General features: G+C 36.6%; 1 protein-coding gene and 1 long non-coding RNA gene across 2 annotated transcripts; both read left to right on the top strand.

Annotated features, from left to right (window-relative positions):
- The first annotated feature begins 1851 nt into the window (after positions 1 to 1851).
- Positions 1852 to 4272, top strand: LOC133295039 (uncharacterized). The gene is made up of 3 exons (XR_009749289.1): positions 1852 to 2029; positions 2115 to 2188; positions 3778 to 4272. It is a non-coding gene; the product is annotated as an uncharacterized LOC133295039 (long non-coding RNA).
- A 10932-nt stretch (positions 4273 to 15204) lies between these two features.
- On the top strand, positions 15205 to 17013 carry LOC133295105 (glutamate receptor 2.9-like). Its single transcript, XM_061493902.1, has 4 exons — positions 15205 to 15543; positions 15659 to 15983; positions 16070 to 16479; positions 16642 to 17013. Exons 1-4 carry the CDS (start codon positions 15205 to 15207, stop codon positions 17011 to 17013), a joined length of 1446 nt encoding a protein of 481 aa, XP_061349886.1.
- The last annotated feature ends 7297 nt before the right edge of the window (positions 17014 to 24310 follow it).

Raw genomic sequence — 24310 nt, forward strand, 5'->3', positions numbered from 1 at the left:
GGGTGAAGCAAGATGAAGTTACTTCACAGCCCAGGTATAAAGCAAGATTGGTTGTTAAAGGGTTCAGTCAGAAGCAAGGCATTGACTTCAATGAGATTTTTTCTCCAGTTGTGAAAATGTCATCCATTCGAGTGGTTCTAGGCTTAGCTGCTAGCCTAGACTTAGAGATTGAGCAAATGGATGTGAAGACAGCTTTTCTCCATGGTAACTTGGAAGAGGAGATTTATATGGATTAGCCAGAGGGTTTCATAGTGAAAGGAAAGGAAGATTATGTTTCAAATTGAAGAAAAGTCTTTATGGCTTGAAGCAAGCACCAAGACAATGGTATAAGAAGTTTGAGTCTGTTATGGGGGAGCAAGGATACCAAAAGACTAACTCTGATCATTGTGTATTCTTTCAAAAATTCTCTGATGATGATTTTATCATTTTGTTGCTCTATGTTGATGACATGTTGATTGTTGGTAGAAATTCTTCTAGAATTGGCACATTGAAGAAGCAACTGAGTGAGTACTTCGCTATGAAGGATTTAGGGCCAGCAAAGAAGATTCTTGGCATTCGAATTCATCGAGACAAAAATGATAAGAAGTTGTACTTATCGCAGGAGCAATATATCAATAAGGTTCTTGATAGATTCAGTATGAGTAATGCTAAAGTGGTTAGTACACCTTTTGCTACCCACTTTAAGCTAAGTGCTCAACATAGCCCTTCTAATGATATGGAGAAGGAAGATATGGCTAGAGTGCCATATGCCTCAGCAGTAGGAAGTTTGATGTATGTTATGGTTTGCACCAGACCTGACATAGCTCATGCAATTGGCGTTGTTAGTAGGTTTCTTTCTAATCCAGGAAAGAAGCATTGGAACGCAGTTAAGTGGATTATGAGATATCTTCGTGGCAGTTCCAATTTGAGTCTCAGATTTGGAAATGGAAAGCCTGAGCTTATTGGTTACACAGATTCAGATATGGCAAGTCATGTTGATACTCGCAAGTCTACTTCGGGGTATATGATTACATTTGCAGGTTATAATAACCCTAATTATATGACTTTTAAATTAGAGGGTTATAATGATGACCTTATAGTCATAAATGGAATGAGCATAAAATTATAAGAATTTTGATACCCATATTGAGGTATTATGCACAGATGAATTTTCATTTGTCAAATTTGACTGCTGACGTAATAACAGTTAGTAGAATAGCTCCAAGTTAGCAAATTATAGTTAGAGAGCTAATCTAATGATATAAACATCATGAATGAGGTTAGGATATGATTTGGTGAAGATTGATACCCATATTGGGGTATTTTTGAAAAGTCACTTCTGCCGGGTATTTTGTACTGCTGTAGCAGCATCCGGTAGAATCCCGGAACAGGAAAAAGATAAGAAAATAGAAAAAAAGACCAATATATGCCTAACAATTCATAATTAGACCAAAAATGTTAAAGTTAAGAAGATTATGAAATCCGGGTACAGTTAAAAACACCGGTAAAGACTACAGTGCAATTAAACAACTGTTAGTGGATCTGTGACCTACTAATCAAATTTTTAAGTTATGAACATGATAATTAGACAAAATTAATGTTAAGTACTTAAAGTTAGGGTCTTGAGAGTTTTCGGGTAAAAATTTGACGACGGATCAGTTAAAAATTACACCGGGTCTCACTAAAGGACGAATATCACTTAAGTGACATGGCACCCCTCATTAGGGCACCCTCCTCTCCTTCCCTTCCATTTCTGATCAGCAGCCCCTTCACCTCCTTCTCTCTCTAAGTTTCAAATTTTGAAAACTCTCTCACTTCTCTCTAAGATTTCTTCACCTAAATCTCTCTAGACCACCAAACTTCCTTCACAAAGATTGTTCCCCTCACTCTCCTCTTCACAACCATACCATTTTCATGGTGTGAATCAAAAATTTCGTGTCCCTTATCATCCCAAACAGCCATGGTTTTGTGGAGAGCAAAGGCTATGGAGTTGTGTTCTTGAGCTCTCTTGAAGAATCACACTTGCTTGCTTGTTTCCTTTGATTTTTGGGTAAGTGTTCTTAAATTTTTTTCATGAAAAATATCATCTTTTCTTCTTATGTTCTTGAGCCTAACTCATGAGCATGTTCATGAAGGTGTGTGCTTGCCTAAAGGTGTGTTCTTGGTGGAAAAAGGTGGAGACTTGAGCTAAAGGAGAAACCTTGAAGATGTAAGCTCCCACTTGGGAAATATGAACCAAAAAGCCTCCCTTTTCCTTGTTGAGTGCCTTGGTTTTGATATGTTCATGAGGAGAATGTTGTTTAAAATTTCGTAATGTCATGGTTTGATGATGATTCTTAAGTGTGTGTGTGTTTGGAACCATGGAATGATGGATTGGATGACTAAAGGTGCCACCTTTGGACCTTTGAGTGATGTTCATGTAAAAAGATGACTATGAACTCAAAAATGGACCATGAACATTTCAGCCATATCATGTAAGGATAGGGTTTGATGACAAAAAAATTTTATTAAGTTGTTAAGTGTGGAAAAATGATTAGAAAGATTAACTAGGTGGGTTAACTCTAAGTAAAACTCTCTAATCATGATTAATAATGGCTAAAAATCCTAATTAATATAGCTAATCAAATCTGCCCCATAAGGGTTTAGTTGTGTTAAAATTAAGGAGATGATGAATTAGGTGATTAATTAAGGGTAGAGATTAATTAACAAAAGTAATCAAGGATTTAACTCTAAAATTGGACTAAAGTAAGGTTTAGGTACACTAATTAAATAATTAGTAAAATTTAAGTATCATGACATAATGGGACTAAGGATATTTCATAATGTGACTTAATAATAGAAAAATCCAAGAATTAATGTGAATTAGGATTTATAATCAAAAGTAATTAAGGTTTGTTAAGTAAACACATTTAAGGCTAAGTAACCAGTTTTTAGGCAAAATTGGGGAGAGCATATCTTCCTCCACAGAGATCATATAGGGATGTGCCTTATATCAAATTGACTATTGAGATGTTATCTACGTGGTGTCAAAATTTGGTATCAATTGAAGATATATTCCATTCTGTATGTTCGTTTGAGTGAGGACTGCACAGGGAGGCATGTGCAGGGGCGCTGTACATGGCTGACACTTCCATGAATTTTTTCTCCCTCAATTATTACTCAAATTAGGCTCATAATATGTCTAATTAAAGATAAAGGTGTCTAGTTGTCTACATAAAAATTTTAGAGCAAATTATTTAGTATAATTTTCATAATCGCAGAAATGGTAAAGGATGTTTAGGGCCCTGTTCGGAGTTGGCAAACAGCTTTGTTTGTCCAACTTCAAATGGTGATAACCGGAGCTAGGAAACTTCAAATGAGGCATATGATACCTTTTTGGAAAGGTAATTGAGTCTAGATTAACATACTAAAAGATGAGAATTTTATAACAAGTGAGTCACGCCCAGTAACTAGAAAACAGAAGCATGTACAGTTATGGAAAAACCGTAAAAGTGATATTTAAGCTAAGTGGGCTTATGGGAACTCTTAGTAACTTATAATAATCATAAATATGACTTGGATGAGTTGAAAATAATCTAAGTGAGCCTTGCATGTGATTCTAAGCTATGTAAGTAATTGAAGATTAAAGTGGCTTGTAATAATGCACTAAAATATGTAATAAGTTATAATTGGTCTAGGCTTGTAATGGGCACATTATTGGCATATGAGTATGAAAAGTGGAATCATTAAATGATTAAGTCGTGGATATGACTTGATTAATTAATATGTAATTAATGATGTGAATGGTTCCTACTCTAGGTGTGCCTAGAGAACCGTGCACTTGAGGATTTTGTTGGAGCATACGTATTATATTGGAGTGTGGGCTTGTGCTAAGCTCCCTAAGGTAAGCTCCTAGTTCTAGTTGACTCCTCTCTCTTGTGGCCCCACCATGATGGTGGGCATTATGGTTATATTGTATGAAAGTATATGGTATGATGTATATGTGCATTCATTCACATTCATATAGATGTTATATGATCTTGATGTTATGATGATGCACTGATGATATATGTTATGAGGATCCTGGCCAGTGATCATGGTATGTAGGCTGCCTATGACTTGACTCTGGGAGCTATTTCATACTGAGGTTGTGTTGACTGTCTATGGCTTGACCCTGGAAGTCACACATGTGTAACCGTCTATGGCTTTGACCCTAGGGTTACACAAGGATGATATGATGATGCTATGTTTATGCTGTATGTCTGTATTATATGCTTTATATCTGACTTGTTATGCAGGAAGTGGGCTCAGGGGTTAGAGGATCCTCTATGAACCTTGAGCTTACTGAGATGTTGTTATCTTACCCCGTTTGGGGACATCATTTCAGGTACCCAGAGTAGTGGTGATGCTTCTAGGGGCAAGGCCCCCGCATTGGAGTAGTTGATGATGCAGCTGATGATTTTATATTATGTTTAGATTTGATGTTGGCACGTAGACTTGTTAACATGCTTAATTATTTTATGGAGATTATTGTATGTATTTATTTAGGCTCATGATAGTATTCTTAGAGCCATGGATTATTTACTGATACTTTTATACTTCGAATTAATATAGACTTGATTCATGTATTCAGTTAATTTGGGCATGGAGCCTTATTAGTTGTATTGACCCATTAAGGGGATTGCAGTCCGTGTGGGACTTGCAAGCTATCTGTTTAAATTGTTGTATTAATTAGGTTATCTGTATGTGTAGAATCATGTTTCTAGTTATCCGAAATACAGCCGTTATGCTGTCCGTGAGACTCCGTCAGGAATGACACTTGATGTCATATCTTGATGGTCAATGGCCACTAACACTGGCTCATGGGATTAATTAGTAGATGTATATTTAGATTTACGCTTTCGCAGTATCTGACGTGAACGTTTTTAGAAATGTTTTTATGAAATGTTTTGGAAAAAGTTTACTCGTATTTTTATAAGATGCTTTATTCCTTTTCAAATAAAGTCTTCCGCTGTGAATGTTAAATATCATGTATGTTAACAACCGGAGTACTACGGGGTGTTACACAGGTGGTGCGGTTTCTTGGCAATCAAGGTTACAGAAGTGCATTGCACTTTCCGCTACAGAGGCGGAGTTCATTGCAGCAACCGAAGCTTGTAAAGAGTTGCTATGTATGAAGAAGTTTTTAAGAGGGATAGATTTCACTCAGAAGAGATATGTCTTACTTTGTGACAAACAAAGCGCCATACACCTCGCCATGAACTCTACCTTCCATCAAAGATCCAAACATATTGATGTAAGGTATCATTGGATAAGAGATGTGCTAGAAGCTAAAGAAGTGGAGCTTGATAAAGTGCACACCGATGACAATGGTTCGGATATGATGACAAAGGAACTTCCTAGAGAGAAGTTTGAATTTTGTCGGCTTGTTGCCGGCATGATTCCACTTGATGATTGCTGTTTGTAATCTCCCTCATTGGACTGAAGGGGGAGATTTATTGGGCCTTAACCAATTAAAAGACCAAATGTCCAGCCCAATAAGGAACGCACACCTAGGGTTCCTTTGTGTAGTATGCTCAGCTGCCATTTGAGTGTGTGAGGAGAGCATTTCTGAAGAGAAGAAAGAAGGGAGAGACCAGCCACCAAAACCAGAAAATTCGTAGGTGAAGAGTAGGAGGAGCAAGGTCTGAAGATTCTGTGATATCTCATTCGTTTGTGGTCCGATTGAGCTGCAATTTTTTCAGCACCTTCCCAACTCATGCCTCTTCATTTCTACTGGTCTGAATCTTGATCGGAGGTCTGCATCAACAGCAAAAAATTGCAAACCGAAGTGGTCTGTGTGTAGAGTTCTGCAAAAGGCAGCAAGGTTGCGAGATTCATCTCTCCCAAATGAACCGTTGATATGAGCTGAAATTTTGGTACAAGGTTTATAGCATACTGTGCTAGAGTTTGACCATTTAGTTTTGCGATTGGAGCTGTTAAGAGGGAATTATTCAGCTCCAAACAGAGGCCATCGTTTTTCTGCTCTGTTCTGGGCAGTGAAGTTCAGAGAGGTTTCTCTTTGGTCAACCGTGCGATTGTCCTCAAAATTGGTCAGTGTGTTCCTCTCTTGTTGTTCTTTAATATGACCGTTGAGATTTGGGAGTAGGTGCTTCTGTTATTTTAGATTAATTTCGGACAGAAGCTTGGTCATATATGTATGTCTCTTGCATTTTTAGTACAACTAGTTGTGAAGTTGTTTTGATGGTGCTATAGCTGATTGTAATTGCTTTGGAACCTTTTGTAATCTCACTTTGTTGATAGTGGAGAATTTGGGTGGACTCCGAAATCGGTCCTGTGGTTTTTACTCCTCACATTGAGGAGGTTTTCACGTTAAAATTGACTTGTGTTGCTTGGTGTTTTTGGTTCATGCATAGTTGTCATTAGAACATATATTTTGCTTGTTGGAAACCATTCTAAACAGGTCATGGAAAGGGAAATTGGTGTTTATTTCCCAACATATACCTGTCTGTCATAAACAATTGCCTATTTAATCTAATATTACCTATTATATTACTTATTTATTATTTTTTATCTTTTAAATGTTTAATTTTTTCGACATTTTATCAAAGATAATAAATGACTATAACATTGATTGGGTGGCTAAATGAGTAAATAACCATTACTTTAAAACAAAATATAAGCCTATAACATACTAAACGTGAAAATGGCGAATAGGAAATTCTATTTTTCAATAAAAACATTTTTACCTAATGAACAATTTCTATTCATTATGTAAAAAATTCTAGTTGGTTTTTAATAAAAATGTTTCTTAAAATTTTTATATAAAAATGAGACTGAAAATGAAAACAAAATAGTAATTTTCTCATTTTTATAAAATTTGAAATATAAAAGTTAAAAATATGGTGACAACTTACAACTGGTGTTATTAAATCTAGATTGGACATCGACTTGGTGGGGATACCGTGTTAATGAGTTACTGATCACTGATTGAACATTTGAACTGCTTGAATTGAATTTATGTAAAGATATGTAATAAATATATAAATAAAAACAATATGACAGCCAAAGTAACGTGACTTAATGGTTAACATTCCATTCCCCTTTAGGTGTTAGAATCGAATCCTAAATATGCAATTAAAATATTTGGCTGATCGATTGTCTGAAATAAATGGTTAGTGTTCTGGTTCCCAATTCAACCGGTCGGGCGGGCTGGGCTGACCAAGTTTTAATAACAATACATACAAATATGTCCAAAAAAAACTACAGAACTCATTTTTATTAACTTGATAATTTAAAAAGAAAAATCACTTTTTAGGAAATGAAAATAGAAACAAAGTCAGATGTTAAATTTCTTGAAACCAAATATTATACGGAGAGAAAATTAAGACAAAAGGATAAGGGAAATATATAGAGGATACCATATATATGTTTTATTATTTTTGGCATATTTTTTAATGGAGAAACAACAAATAGTGATGAATGACATCTTGTATTCAATTTTGAAATTAATTAAAAAAAATTAATATGAAATGGTTTAGTGTTCTAGACAATTTTTGCATAATGAAAAGAAAGGAAATCGTGAAAATGCTTTTTTTATTATTAAGAGAAAATGTTATATTCATTTAAAAGTATTATTGGTCAACAAAAATATATTTCTATTTCTACATAAGTTTACTGACAAATTATTTTTTGTTTTACTTAAATAGTGTAGTAGGTGAGTGTTATGTCCAAGCCCAAGCGTAAGCCCAAACGCCCAACATACTTGGAGCAGTATATCAGCTGAGGCAGCCCAATTAGGAATACAATGCGTAGTAGTGATCGTGGGATATTAGTATTATGTAATAGGAGGCCTGAACCTTATTTTTGTTCCTGCATAGTTAATTGGTTGTTATTAATTCTACACTTTTAAAATTGATGTTTAAATAGTAATGGAGAAAAAGCAGAAAAGGCATCTGATTCAGTTGCAACAACTTCTCTCTCTTCTATTTCTCTCTCTCTCTCTAACTCTCCTCCTTCACTGATTCCTCTCCCTAACATTTGGTGCTTTCATTGCACTCTTACCTTCCCTCACTATGGCTGAAAATACCCGTCTTAAAGATGTTTCCAACAGAGTTGATTCCCTGCAACACGAAATTAATCAAAGAGTTGATGCATTACATCAACGATTTGATGCTGCCGAATTATTACGAGAACGACAATATATGAATCTTCAGAAATTACAAACCAATTTGCAAGAATCCAACGCCCTTTTGCATCAGGATTTGTCACGGCTAATTACCCTTCAGCAACAACATTCTCCTACGAACACCAGCAATGCACATGGGAGTATTCTGGGTGCTGGACCGCATTCCAATGCCACTCACACTGGATCTGACGCTACCCGAGCTCGCACCGTTAAGCTCGATTTCCCCAAATTTTCATCAGGAGATCCCACTTCTTGGATAACAGCAGCTGTCAGGTATTTTCGTTTCTACAACATTCCTCCTCAGGAACGTGTCCTCTTAGCTGCCATCAATTTGATTGATCCTGCTGCTTGTTGGTTTAATGGATCCTTTCAAGATAATTGTCTGCCTGATTGGGATGCTTTCTATGTGGCCCTCCAATATCGCTTTGGGCCGTCTGAGTTTGAAGATGCGGCAGGAGCATTAGTAAAAATCCAACAGTCTGGTTCGGTTACTGAATATCAAGCTACCTTTGAACAATTGGTGAGCAAAGTCCCTGCAGTGACTAATCCCATGTTAAGGAGTATTTTCATATCGGGTTTAAAACCAAAAATCAAACGTTTAGTGCTCACCCACAGGCCTCAAGACTTCCATGAGGCCTATGCTTTAGCTCGGGTGTATGAAGACCATCTCAATGATGAGAAACCGCAGAAACCTTGGTACTCAGCCAACCGTGGGCCCACAACAACCCCATCCTTCACACCACTTGTTCATGCAATTACACCACCGAAATCAGATCCTGCACTTCCATTACCAGCCATTCCTATTCGTAGGCTAACACAGGCTGAAAGACAAGCAAGAAGGGAAAAGAATTTATGTTATAATTGTGACGAAAAATTTGTCATGGGCCACAAATGCAAGGGGAGAGCAACTTTACTTTACCTGGAAGGAATGGATGATGACCCTGACCCTCCGGATGCTGTCTCAACAGTAGATCCACCATAAGCTTCTGAGGTGTCACCTAAGATCAGTTTTAATGCATTATTTGGCACTCACTCATCTCGTTCCTTTCGATTACAAGGATCTATTGTTGGCCATGTAGTCCAAATACTGGTGGATGGGGGAAGTACCCACAATTTCATTACACCAAGAATGTCCCAGTTTCTTAATTTGTTGCTGTTGTCAACAAACCCTTTTAAGGTGCAAGTGGGCAATGGTGACAAACTCATATGTTCTGCAGTTTGTCAGAATATCCCTCTATTGATCCAATCCTATTCCTTCACTGTTGATTTATTCGTTTTTGAATTGAAAGGAGCAGATATCGTTCTTGGTGTCCAATGGCTATCTACCTTAGGTCCTATTCTCACTGACTATAAAGCTCTCACCATGTCTTTTGACTACAATGGCACCAGAGCATTGCTACAGGGAGAGCACTTACTGCAGCATCACCCTCTTTCAACAGCTCAGCTGCATAAATTGGTCACCCAGGATTCAGTAGATGTTTACTTGATGTGCCTCACTACTCATGTTTCGAATGTTGCAGATTCTGAATCCACACCAACATCTCAGGCAATACTACAGCTCTTGGATGCGTTCCAGGATGTATTTACTTCGCCCACTGCTCTACCGCCAACAAGGCACAATGATCACCGTATTATACCCCAACCGAATTCAAAGCCAGTGCAAGTCCGACCATACCGTTACCCACACTTCCAAAAGAATGAGATTGAGAAGTTGGTTAATGAAATGATGCACAATGGTCACATTCGCCACAGCCAGTCCCCTTTCAGCTCTCCTGTACTACTAGTGAAGAAAAAAGATGGCACTTGGCGTTTTTGTGTTGATTACAGGGCCCTGAATACCATTACCATTCGCGACAAATTTCCTATACCAACCATTGACGAGTTGTTGGATGAATTGCATGGGGCCACGATCTTCTCAAAGTTGGACCTCCGTTCAGGATTTCATCAAATCCGAATGGCAACCGAAGACATACACAAGACAGCATTTCACACCCACCATGGCCATTATGAGTTCCTTGTCATGCCATTTGGTCTCTCAAATGCACCATCTACCTTCCAAGCGACTATGAATGAGGTTTCTTCTACCTTTCTTCGTCGTTTTGTGGTGATTTTTTTTGATGATATTTTAATCTACAGCTCGACATTGCACGACCATATAACCCACTTACATGTTGTCTTGTCCACTTTGAGGAGACATTCTTTATATGCCAAATTGTCCAAGTGTCACTTTGAACATGAGACAATTCATTTCTTGGGCCATTTGATTACTGGGAAAGGTGTGTCACCCGATCCACAGAAACTCCAAGCAGTGGCAGCATGGCCTATTCCCACTTCCGTGACTCAAGTGCGCGCTTTCCTTGGGCTGTCTGGATACTACAGACGCTTCATAAAGCATTATGCGGCCATTGCCAGTCCCTTAACGGATCTCCTCACTAAGGATGGTTTCAAATGGTCCCAGGTAGCAGAAGACGCCTTCAATGAGTTGAAAACATTGCTGACTCAAGCCCCTGTATTGTCACTACCCAATTTTCAGGAGCCATTCACAGTAGAAACCGACGCATCCGGCGTGGGCATTGGAGCTGTTTTACTGCAAAAGAATCACCCAATAGCGTTTTATAGCAGGAAACTCTCACCTACGATGCAGGGCAAGTCAACCTACATTAGGGAAATGTTTGCTATCACCTCGGTTGTGGCCAAATGGAGGCAATATTTACTGGGAGTGCCTTTCACCATTTACACTGATCATAAAAGTCTGCACAACCTCATGAATCAGGTGGTCCAGACACCCGAGCAGCAACAATTTCTCTCTAAATTACTGGGCTTCAACTATACAATCCTCCACAAATCAGGCAGAGCCAACAGAGCAGCTGATGCTCTTTCCCGTCTTCCGGATATCACACCAGCCGAAGATCAACCTTTACTTGCAGCATTTACAGGACCTTTGAGTGATTACAAATCACTGTTACTCACTGAATTACAAAAGGATCCCTATACCTCTGCACTTATACAAGCCATCAGTTCTGACCCATCGTCTCACCCTCAGTGGCGCATTAAAGATCAGCTCCTATTTCACAGAAACCGGATCTTTTTACCTGAAAATTCTACGCTCATTCCTCATTTACTCCAAGATCTGCATTCCTCAGTACAAGGTGGCCATTCTGGAATACGGGGGACATTACTCCGTATCAGCCAAAATTTTACTTGGAAAAGTATCAAGCAAGACGTAACCCATTTTGTCAACCACTGTGAAATATGCCAGAAGATCAAGCCTCCAAATCACTCCCCTTTTGGGTTATTACAGCCAATAGCTCCACCAGAAGACACATGGACTGACTTAGCCATGGACTTTATAACCCACTTACCCCTCTCTTCTGGATTTACTGCAATTCTGGTGGTTATCGACCGTTTCTCAAAAGGAGCCCATTTTTCACCTTTACCAACCCAGTACACAGCAAGTAAGGTTGCATTGGTTTTTTGGCATAATGTGGGTAAGATCCACGGAATGCCCCAATCTATCATCTCTGACCGAGATCCTCTGTTTTTGAGCAATTTCTGGCGAACTCTTTTTCATCTGCAAGGTACAAGCTTGAAATTCAGTTCATCTTATCACCCCCAAACAGATGGAATAACAGAGAGATTAAACAGAAGCCTACAACTTTACCTTCGTGCCTTTGCACATGATTTCCCCTCTGCTTGGTCGAAGCACCTTCCATGGGCCGAATACCACTATAATACGACCAATCATAGCTCTACGGGGATGTCACCTTACCAGATAATTTTTGGTAAACCTCCACCGAATATGTTGGCATATACTTTGGGTTCTTCGGCAAATGAAGCTGTGGATGCCGAACTGACTTCACGAGCGACCATTCTCAGTAAAGTAAAGGTAAATCTGCTCAGGGCTCAGCAGCACATGAAGGCCACGGCAGATAAAACCCGTAAAGACCACACCTTTAATATTGGTGATAAGGTGTTACTGCGTCTTCAACCCTATTGGCAGATCTCCGTGCACAAACGATCTTCCCACAAGCTCAGTCTTCGATATTATGGGCCGTTCGCCGTACTGGAGCGGGTTGGTCCGGTCGCTTACCGCCTTGATCTACCCACCAGTTCGCGTATTCACCCCGTTTTCCATGTCGCCTTGTTGCGCCCTTTCCGATCTACACAGGAACCTACTGTTCACCCCTTTCCATTATCAGCTGCAGAGTTTCCACCAGTTCACACACCACGCGCAGTAGTTGCTTCCCGCACAATCTGGCGCCACAGTCGCCAAGTTCCACAGGTCCTTGTTCAGTGGGAAGGTCTCAGCCCTGAGGATTCCACTTGGGAAGATGAAGATGACATTCGCGATGGTGTTTTGCCCATTCCAGGCCCTTCTGATTCAAAGAGCACAATGCCCTCTGATGACCTTTCTCTTCAGTCAGACACTTTACCCGACGCAACATCTCACACCGTTCATTTTCCACCTAACTCAATTGATCCAGTGGCTGGGGAAGGTGCCCCTTTAGTGCGCCTCGAGGACGTGGCGGGTTTTCAACAACAGGGGGATGTTATGTCCAAGCCCAAGCGTAAGCCCAAACGCCCAATATACTTGGAGCAGTATATCAGCTGAGGCAGCCCAATTAGGAATACAATGTGAAGTAGTGATCGTGGGATATTAGTATTATGTAATAGGAGGCCTGAACCTTATTTTAGTTCCTGCATAGTTAATTGGTTGTTATTAATTCTACACTTTTAAAATTGATGTTTAAATAGTAATGGAGGAAAAGCAGAAAAGGCATCTGATTCAGTTGCAACAACTTCTCTCTCTTCTATTTTCTCTCTCTCTCTCTAACTCTCCTCCTTCACTGATTCCTCTCCCTAACAAACTACTTGCTTATTTCTGTCCGATTGTGTACTCAATGTAAAAAAAAAAAAAAAAAAAATATATATATATATATATATATATATATATATACCTTGGTATTCTGATATATGAGAACAATTTCTTGGAAGAATCATGATTGCTCGCGTCTAAAGAGAAATCTCAACTTGTTCAAATTAAATGTTTATAGTATATTGAAAATTAATACCTATTTTTTTGTATAAAAAAATCACTTGTGTATCTTACCAGCGGACATAAGTTCTTTAAATCTAAGTTCCTTTAGCAGTTTCTATTTTCTAATGATTTGCTTCTCTATTGAGCTTCTTACATAAGCGCCCAACTTGACTTATTCTCCTGTGAGAAGTCATGTGAAAACAACCAAAAAAATAGAAAAATAAGCCAAATCAAACTGATCCTGTCATTCTGGTTAACTGAGAATTCTTGCAGATTCAAGTAAAATTAGACTACCTTAATTTTTAAGAAAATATTGAGATTTGACTAAAGCAGAGTCAAGATCGTTGAAATAAGAAAATACATGGAAGCCAGAAAATTTTAAAAAATTAAAAATTATAAAGGAGTTTAGTACTAGAGGATCTGAGTATTATAAACAGAATAAATCCTTACCACTTGATATGAGTAAAAAAAGAAAAAAGAAAAAAGAAAAAAATGTATGTCAATAATTATAATTACATACCATTTTATTATATCATTTGTATATAGCTTTTTTTTTTTTTTTTTTTTTTTGATAACATGTATATAGCTTTTTTATGATTAAAAAAAAAATTCCGACACAAATTTTTCTTTCCGTAATTAATCAGAAAGATTATAAGGAATGGCATGAAAATATTGCGTCCAATTAATGATCCAATCTATATAATTAACACTGGTTTCTTTGTGCAAGATGCTGTCTTTTTGTCCATTTTTATATTAATTTTTTTTATTTGTTTCTTAATTACTTAGAAATATTATTTTGTCTTTTTTGTAATTTTTTGTTGTTGTTGTGCTATCATTTAATTTTTAGCAAATGAAAAGGAGATAATTCACCTTAAGCAACATTGGAGGAGTAGGAGGGGAATTCAGACCCTCAAGTTATTGTGACCTTTATTTTAGACTACATTCAAACTAATGTAATTTAAGTTTGCCCTCATTCGTCCTTATAATTACACATATACAAAGAAAATTTAGATTTTTTTTTTTCAAATTTAACTATGTAATGATGCAGTGTCACATTGCCATTATGTAATAAACAAAATGTTTGACTTTTCTATATGTTCAGCTGAAGATTTCGTATGATAGGAATATTCTTTTTACTTAACAAGGATTCATATATACATCATGTAAGTGTTTATAAATTTAAATAAAATATAAAAATACAAAAAATATTTTAGATAAATTAAAATATTAAACATATCTCTTATATTAATTTAAAATTTAAATATTGTTTTTTTTAAAAGTGTTTTATTTTCTAAAATGTAATAAACTAAAATTTAAAAAGTACTCTAGTTGATATACAAAAATTAAATTTAAAAATTTTATTAAATTTTTTTTATTGAAACTTGCAAGAATAAAATTTATAAAAAAGTAAAAAAAATAATACTTTAAGTGTATTTTAGTAATGCATATTTTTATTTTCTTCAATTTAAGATCAATATAAGTTGTGAAGTATGTATTTTTTAATTCACTAGAAACTAATCTACTTTGATTGTTATTTTTAAAAAAAAATAGTTATTGTAAAATAAAAAAATAAAAAAAGAAAATATAGAAAATATAAGAAAGAGAGAAACGAGAATTAATAAAAATAAAATGAACTAACAATTTAATAGAATTTAAAAATAAATTTTTTAAAATATGTCACATAAAATTTTTTGTAAATTAATTCATATATTATATATAAATATAGATAGATACACAACTTAAATTTTTAAAAGAATTTGTGCTTAATATAATATTAATGCGTCAATAACTTGGTACTCAAGATTTCAATCCTAGTCACTTCTTGATGGCGTGTAGTAATTAGCTTAAATAAATAAAAATACATATATATGTCAGGATACAAACTCTAATGTTTCTTGAATCAATAATTAATTAATTCTAAATATCCATCAACCTTCAACTCAAACCCCGTATATAAGTAGGAGTGAATTGATAACAATATATTCTTGCCATAATTAAGCTCACTAATATTAGTTATAAGATGGATAAAAAGTGCTTCTCATTCCTTCTCTCTTGGTTTCTGATTTTTTTGCTTCTGCAGCTACAGATACAAAGTGGAAGTGGGTCAAATGCAACATCGAAAGGAGTGATCAAGTTGAGAGTAGGGGTACCCAAGAAAGATGGTTTCACCCAATTTGTGAAAGTTGTTTGGGACTCTCATGAAAAGAAGTACAATGTCTCTGGATATTGCATGGATGTTTTCGATGCCGTTGTAAACCTCTTACCCTTCAAGGTTTCTCTAGAAATCAAACCTTTTGTTAATGAATCAAGAGAGAGTGCTGGATCATACGATTCACTTGTCCAACAGGTCCCAAAAAAGGTTAGTAGTGACTTTCAGCAACTAACTATTCTATTTTTTATTTACAAAAAATAAAGCCCGAAAAATTGACTATACGTTTCTTTTTTTTTTTTGTGCTAAAAATACGATGGAACAGTATGATGTTGTGGTAGGGGATGTAACAATCGTGGCCAATCGTTCAAAATTTGTAGATTTCACACTGCCATTTACAGAATCAGGAGTTACAATGCTAGTACCAGTTCAACATGACAAGCACAAAACCATGTGGATTTTTGTCAAACCCTTCAGCTGGGATCTTTGGTTAAGCATAGTCATAATATCTATGTTCATAGGAATTGTCATACTCATCATGGAAAGAAATGTAAGTGCCCTCCCTAATCAGGAAGGTTCGTCAAATCGAAAACAACTCAGCGCGTTAAACATATTATGGTTTCCAATATCACAAGCCGTTCTTCCTGAAAGTAAGTATAATGATAATTAATGTTTAATTTGCTATTAATTATTTATATTTATAATTAATTTGTTAGTTAAAATTTTGGGTTTTCAGGACAGGTAGTCGCCAAGAACTGTTCCAGATTTGTTTTGATGGTTTGGCTTCTATTGGCGTTTGTCCTCATGCAAAGTTATACTGCAAATTTGACATCTATATTGACCTTAGATCAGCTGCAACCAAGTTTTCTTAAAGTGGATGATCTAAAAAATGGGGATTATTATGTTGGATATCAAACCGACTCTTTCGTTTATGATTTGTTGGTACAGCGATTGAAGTTTAACCCATCCAAGCTGAGGGCATATAGCAACATTTATGAGTATCACCATGCTTTAAAGATTGGAAGCCAAAGTGGGGGTGTGGCAGCTATATTTGATGAACTACCCTTCCTTAAAGTCTACCTTCAAAAATTTGGATCCAATTACATCATGGCCGGCCCTACCTATCGAACTGATGGGTTTGGTATCGTAAGTGTTTCTCTAATTCTCGTACATGTTTAATTAAACTTGGCTGTGTGTTATGCCTTATATATTGGTTTGATTAAACTTTAATGTTGGTTTTTAAATTTTAATTGAATAATATATCGTATATATCTATGTTATTATAATTGAGTATGCATTATTTTTCAGGCATTCCCTTTAAACTCCAATCTTACCGCTCACTTTTCAAGAGCAATCTTGAATGTGACTGAAAGTGATTTAATGGATAAGATTGAGGAAAAATATTTTGGGAAGAATGAAGGACAAGGACAAGACCAGCCTGCCCAATTGTCTACCGCAACTCCAAGCAGTCTCACCTTTCATAGCTTTGCAGGGCTCTTCTTGATCACCGTGGTTACTAATTTATTAGCATTACTCGTCTCAGAAACTGTTATTTGGCGAAGACCCGTTTTGATGGCTAAAGAATACAGTCAGAAGTATTTGTTCCGCACTCCAACTTCCACAGAAACAAGTGTTCATCCAAGTCATGATTCAACACAGGGAATAGAATTAGCCGTTTAATAAAACCTTCCGGTACTCCTTGTAGATGAAAATTACGTATATGTTTTGCAAACAACTAGTAGCATGAGAAGCTATTATGTGTATGTATATATATGTAACTATCTTGGGGTTATGTCTGAAATATAGTTAGTGATTGGTATGCAGAAATAATATACAACACTGTTTTAGCTTAATTCATCTTAACTCTTGGCATTTATTTTATAAAACATGTTTAATGATAAACAACCATCATCTCACAAAAATTTCAAACCGCACTTTATAATTGTATTAAACTTCTTAAAGAGTTGACAATTAAACTACTCTAACAGTTGACAAATATCTTATGATGACAAGCACGAAATTAATTGTAAGTTTCTCATAGGTAGTTGGAAAAGTTTACTTCCACGAGAAGATACAAGAGAATCTATCGATGAATATCATAATAATGAAGCAGTCATACATATGCTCTCACGCATAGAATAAACCAGTATTGTAAATATATTTCGGGCTCAAACGTGAAAATGACTATAAATTTTGTATTTCGATATAGGGTTGGCAAAAACGAGTCACCGTAAAAAATGAATTGGGTTGGATTGATAAAAATGAGCTATCAACCGGCCGACCCAAGTCAGCTCGGGAAAAAACGAGTCAACCCGCGGGTCAAACCAGCCAGCTCGCAGGTTGATTTTTTTTTTTTTTATAAAAAAATACAAGACATAATATACAAAAATGGACAAAACTTGCACATGTTGTCATCATCTTTTTTCTTTCTCTAAACCTAAGTCCCTAATCTTCTCATATCCCTGCCATTTTTATATTGTTAGGCTGCTGGCTCTATTTGGTTCAAATTCTTACCCACTTGGTAGCAAGTGGTGTTGAGATATATAGTCTCACATTGGTTAGATGTGCAACTAATGTGGAGTTTATAAGGCCTTGGGCACTCTCACCTTTTGAACTAGCTTTTGGGGTGGTGTATCTCAAGGTTCTTTACATAGTATCAGAGCCTCGCCGTCCCCCACATTCTCTTGTGGAACTTCTTAGCACAGGTAGGCTGGGCCTGTTGCATCATCCACTCTTCAAGTCCAATGGGCTCTTGTGTGAGGGGGCGTGTATCAGAGCTTGAGCCCTCACCGCCTCCCACTTTAAAGTGGAATTAAAATAAAAAAAAAAGCACAAAAGGTAAACCAAAAATTGAGCCTGTGCAATTCCACGCTTCTAACCCAAAGGGCTCTTGCGTGGGCGCCGGGACTGCGGAGCGAGGTGGAATGTTAGGGTCCATTTGTTAAGAGAGGCCTTGGACAATCCCATCCTTTGAGCTAGCTTTTGGGGTGGTGTATCCCAAGGTTCTTTACAAGTGGCTCTGATTATTTCTTGATGTTGGTACAAATTTGTTGTGAAGAAAATTCGAAACTAGAATATTTCGCTTTTATTTATCATTTTGTAACCCTTTGTTTAAGCTGATGGAAGTCACATAGCTGGTGCATTAATACTACAGGTTTATTTAAATAGGATGAAAACGAGCCAACCCACTAGCAATTTTCGAGCCAACTCGCGATTTATTTTTTCAAGCCAATCCACGAGCCATATTTTTTAGCCAACTCGCGAGTCAACCCTAACACGACTCTGGTCGATTGGGTTGGATTTTCTGTCTCATTTTTTTTTCTCAAGCCAACCCTAATCCAGCTCATATTTTTCGAGTTGCATGTAAATTAGGCCGAGTTGCCCATTTTTACAACCCTATATATATTCGATACAAGCTGATCCCCACAAACGAGGTTTCCGAGTAATATATACTAATACATTGTATGCACCAATTACCTATGTGAAGTCCACTGAGCCTAGAAATATATAGACACACCCATATGTCTAATACTATTATCATACTAGTATAGTTTGCACATTCATCCCCTAAATTTGTTTTAGTTTTTTTTTTAGTTAAAATATTGAATGAATTGTTATAAAAAAAAAAAAATATTGAATGAATTTAAGTTTACGTTTTTGTCCATTCCATTTTGAAATCATGCAAGCACGTTATCTTATTTAAATTTTCACAAATGAAATAACATCTTTTATTCTTTAAATAAACTCGAATATTAAAGATATAAATAATGAGAAAAACATTTCTGTTTTTGCTGTAATTTTTTTTCTCTCATACCCACATAAATTAAAGTGAATGGATTCTATTATATCCCATTAATTTTTCTCTCTCTTCTCATTGTAATGAGACCACTTATTTTTATGTAAGTAGGATAGAATTTTATTTTTTGCAATAAAAGCAGAAATATTAAATCCATAAATAATATCAAAATTAATCTTCTCGTTTCTAGTCTTTCATATGAATAACTTTTTTTCTTTCTTTTTGTTAAACAAAGAGTTTATCAAATTGAGTAAGTGGAAAAGAAATAGTCTCGGTTTGATCTCTATATGTCATATTTGGGAGGAATTTAAATATCTTCATCCCTAATCCATTCCGCACTCCGTGTTAGTTTCATACGAAGACACCAGCTACACCTAACATGTGAAATAGATGCATAAGAATATTGTGCTCCTTACAAGAACTCCGAATCATTCTCTTGAAGCTTATCATCTTCATCATAAATGATCTGCTTGTCCCGAAATGACCCAGCCCAATAGGAAAATCCCAATTCATTGGGCCTTCTTTTCACACTATTTCAGATATGAAAAGAATGGGAAAAACAAGATTCAATTGTCAACTACTCCTATCGAAAATAGGATTAACTAGGGATTCGAGCAATAGCACATGCTCAAAGAGTCGAAATTTATGGGATATCAGGAGAAGCCAACTAGCCCTCCAAGAGATAATTAGAGTTGGTTAACTAAAAAAAATAAAAGTAGAGATATGATTATTTGACACTTTCACATATCATTTAAAATTCGTTAGATCTAGTCAGATGAGGAATATGTTGCTACTTGCTACGATAGATAGTGATTTGAAGGGCATTTCTCATAGGAGAATGTGTCCTACTTTATAGTTCTTTTATTTTCGCTCATTTAAAAATAAAAAATAAAAAAAATCTAAGCACAAAATCAACACTCTATGTCAAAACTTTTTATTTAACACTTGAAAAAAGTATTCTGATATATTATAGAATTATGTAAATACTTTGTACAAAGGTTCTCTATTTATAAAGAATACAAGACCTAGAATACTTGACCTAATGGGCTAAGCCCAATACAACAAATAATAAATAAATAAATAATATTAATATTTACAACACTCCCCCTCAAGCTGAGGAATAGATATTTATCATTCTCAGCTTGCTATAGTAAGCTCTTGAAATCTATCTGAAGGAAGTTCCTTTGTCAATATATCAGCTAATTGACGCCTGGTGGGAATGTAGGGTGTGGTAATCAACCCGCTATCAAGTTTCTCTTTGATGAAATTGCGGTCGACCTCAATATGTTTAGTCCGATCATGTTGAACCGGATTATGAGCTATACAAATAACTGACTTATTATCACATAGCAGCTTCATTGGTCCCTCACATTTTATTTTGAGATCATCAAGTATAATTTTCAGCCATAGTAACTCACAAATGCCTTGAGCCATGGCTCGAAATTCAGCCTATGCACTTGATCTGGCAACCACATCTTGTTTCTTACTTCTCCATGTCACCAAGTTACCACAAAGAAACATACAATAACCAGTGGTAGAACGACGGTCCGTCACAGATCCAGCATAATCAGCATCAGAGTAGACTTCTAAAGAGAGATTGCCATCTCACCGGAATAACAGTCCTTTACCAGGAGTAGCTTTAAGATACTGAAGAATTCTCTCCACTGCCTGCATGTGTTTCTCCTTTGGATCATGCATAAACTGACTGACAACACTAACAGCATAAGCTAAGTCTGGTCTAGTATGGGCCAGATATATCAATTTCCCAACTAGCCGTTGATATTGTCCTTTATCAACTGGAGGACTCTCATCTTCAAAGCCTATCTTGTGATTCTACTCAATAGGAGTATTAGAGGGTTTACACCCGAGCTTTCCTGCTTCTTTGAGAAGATCCAAAACATATTTCCTCTGACTGATAAAAATTCCTTTGCTTGAATGAGCTACTTCTATCCCTAGGAAATATCTCAGTTTCCCAAGGTCTTTGACTTCGAACTCAGAGGCAAGCCGTGTCTGCAGAATCTGTCTCTCCATAAAATCATCACCTGTGATAATAATATCATCAACATATACAAGGAGCACAGTAAGCTTCCCATTTTGGGAGTGCTTGAAGAAAAGAGTGTGATCTCCTTGACTCTGTCTGTATCCTAAGGTCATCATAACCAGTGGCGGACGCAAAAATTTTAATAAGAGGGGGCGAAAATAAAAAATACTATATCGTAAATAAAAGTACTTGAAATACAATACAAACTTAATATACAAAAAATTGAAAGAAATTTATTACAGAAATTAATATCACTTCACTTACTCTTGCTCTACGTGTTTTCATATTATTAAACTTATATATAATTGAATCCGTGCTAAAACTCAAAATAATTTCTTTTTCAATGTATGTAATCAAGATAGTCTATGACTATACACACATGCAATGATCTTAGAAAGGTGGAAGTTGATTCTGCTTGGCTCTAGAATTTACACAGCCAAAATCGAAAAGCTAAAGAAGATAGTGATGGACGGAACACAGAAAGAAGAGAGAGAGGATGATATGATGTTCTCAAGAAAAAATATGGGTAAGAGTGTAAGCAGAAGCATGGGGAATTGAAGGAAAAAACATGTACATCACGGTAATTTCATCATCACATTTTTTTACATATATTATAAAAAAAATTCCCAAATTTTAGAGGGGGGCGAGGGCCCACCCTAGCCCCCTACTGGGTCTGCCCTTGATCATAACCTTAGTAAACCTTCCAAACCAAGCACGAGGTGACTGCTTCAATCCATACAAGGCCTTTTTTAATCTACAAACTTTATTTTCCCCTTCACAAAATCAAAACCAGGCGGGATTTCCATGTAGACTTCTTCTAACTCACCATTGAGGAAAACATTTTTCACATCAAATTGATTTATATCCCAATTGTAATGGGCAGCAAGGGATAACAAGATTCTCACCGTATTCATCTTTGCAACTGGAGCAAAGGTTTCTTCATAATCAATGCCATAGGTTTGAGTGTAACCTTTGGTGACCCATCTGCACCCTACTGCTTTCTTTCCGTTGGGTCTATCAATAACCTCCCATGTTTTATTTTTCTCCAACGCATTCATCTCCTCTTGCATGGCTTGAGCCCAATTTCCATCTTTCAAGGCTTCATGTACTAATTTTGGAATTACAATAGAATCTAGTGCTGAAACAAAGCTTTTGTGCTGCACGGAAAGATTAGCAGAGGAAACAAAGTGGGAGATAGGGTATTGAGTACAAGAGGGACATGAGGAACAAGTTTTCTTGTGACAAGATCTTTTTCCTTTTCTAAGAGCAATGGGCAAATCATCAGAATCAACATTAATGGGTAACTCATCAGAAGTATTAACATCATGATCAGAAATATGAGATTCAGGAGAAACAGGAAACTCAGAAGAAAAAGGAGATTCAGGACTTACCAGTGGTTCAGACGATTGAGGTTGTTGGTGAGACAGTATGAGTTGTTTCCTCCTCTGATATACCAATTTAGGTGTCAAAATTTTCTGTATCTCAGGTGTATTTGAAGGTTCTGACACACCAGGAGCAGATACACTAGGTAGAGAGAAGACTGATCCAGGCTCAAAGAAGGAAGGGGACGAGTCTTCTGAAGAACTGTTCTCCCCCTGACGATGAGGACCCATGAAATAAGATTCAGATTTTTGAAAGGTGACATCCATAGAAACAAAAAAATTTCGACTTGGTGGATGATAACACTTGTACCCTTTTTTATAAGGGGTATAACCAAGGAAGACACACTTAAGAGCCCTAGGATCTAACTTACTCCGATGTTGTTTATGAACATGGACAAAGGCAACACATCCAAACACTCTTGGTGGAAGGCTCTGCAATATGGGAACAGAAGAAAAGAAGGAAGTCAGGGAATGAATAGGACTGATATTGTTCAGGACCCGTGAAGGTAAACGGTTGATCAAAAAAGTTGCAGCTAACACTGCTTCTCCCCATTAAGAACTAGGAACAGATGTCTGGAGAAGTAGTGCCCTAGCAACTTCAAGAAGGTGACGATTTTTCCTTTCAGCAACCCCGTTTTGTTGAGGGGTATCAACACATGTGAGCTCATGAGTCATACCTCTGTCTGAAATGAATTGTGACAGGCGTTGATTGACATACTCAGTACCATTATCAGATCTGAGTCTTTTAATACCTTTACCAAATTGAGTCTCAACCATGTGATGAAACCGAATAAATATCTCTGGTACTTCAGACTTGTCTTTCATCAAGTATATCCATGTTACCCGAGTACAATTGTCAATAAAAGAAACAAACCACCTTGCACCTGAAACACTGTGCACTTTAGAAGGGCCCTAAACATCAAAATGGATAAGAGAAAAAGGTTCCTTGCTTTTAATAGTGCTAGAAGGAAATGACACTCGATGGTGTTTTGCAAATTCACAAACATCACAATGAAAGGTCTCAACCGACTTATTGAGAAACAGAGAGGGGAACATAGACTTCAAAAGACTAAATGGTGGATGCCCCAGACGCTTGTGATGGAGCCAAATCATAGACTCTGCAGTAGAAGGATGACGTGTCATTAATAACTGATTTTTGCTAGCATGGTCTGGAAGGAGATGATACAACCCATCCTATTCATTAGCAACTCCAATTGTCTTCTTCGTGGTAAGATCCTGATACACAATGAGAAGGAAAAAATGTGATAGAACAATTCAAATCAGTTGTAAGTTTTTGAGTGGAGATAAGATTAGTAGAAAGCTGAGGAACATAAAGGACATTCTTAAGAAACAAGGAAGGTTGAATTTGAATGTTACCAGAACCAATAACTGATTTATGGGATCCATCAACTACGGATATAGTATGACTACCAACAATAGGGTGATAAGAACAAAACAACTCAGTACGACAAGCCATATGATCAGTTGCACCAAAATCCAAAATCCACGAGGTTTTAAAATCAGTGCAAGAAGCAAGACGAGATGTAGAACGTGTGTTCTTATCAGATAAGATCAAAGAACGGTCATATGGCTTACACATATTATCAATAGCGGGTTTAAGCTGATCCATGAAGAGGAGACAAAAAAACAAGCAAGAATATTTTTTTTTTTTTTGTGAATAGTACCCGATGAACAATACCGCGTGAATAGTACGTGATAAACAGTACCATATTTTTTTATTTTTTTTTTGAGCTGTTC

Source organism: Gastrolobium bilobum, unplaced genomic scaffold, assembly GCF_033153095.1.
Source record: "Gastrolobium bilobum isolate Gb01-03AN ecotype WA unplaced genomic scaffold, APGP_CSIRO_Gbil_v1 utg913, whole genome shotgun sequence".
Taxonomy (NCBI): Eukaryota; Viridiplantae; Streptophyta; class Magnoliopsida; order Fabales; family Fabaceae; genus Gastrolobium; species Gastrolobium bilobum.

What these genes read in the sequence shown, in the direction of transcription:
- LOC133295105 (XM_061493902.1), top strand. Translation starts at nt 15,205, where the DNA reads ATGGATAAAAAGTGCTTCTCATTCCTTCTCTCTTGGTTTCTGATTTTT. An exon ending in ACAAGCCGTTCTTCCTGAAA is followed by an intron (nt 15,984 to 16,069) that starts GTAAGTATAATG and finishes TTGGGTTTTCAG; the next exon opens with GACAGGTAGTCGCCAAGAAC. An exon ending in GAACTGATGGGTTTGGTATC is followed by an intron (nt 16,480 to 16,641) that starts GTAAGTGTTTCT and finishes ATTATTTTTCAG; the next exon opens with GCATTCCCTTTAAACTCCAA.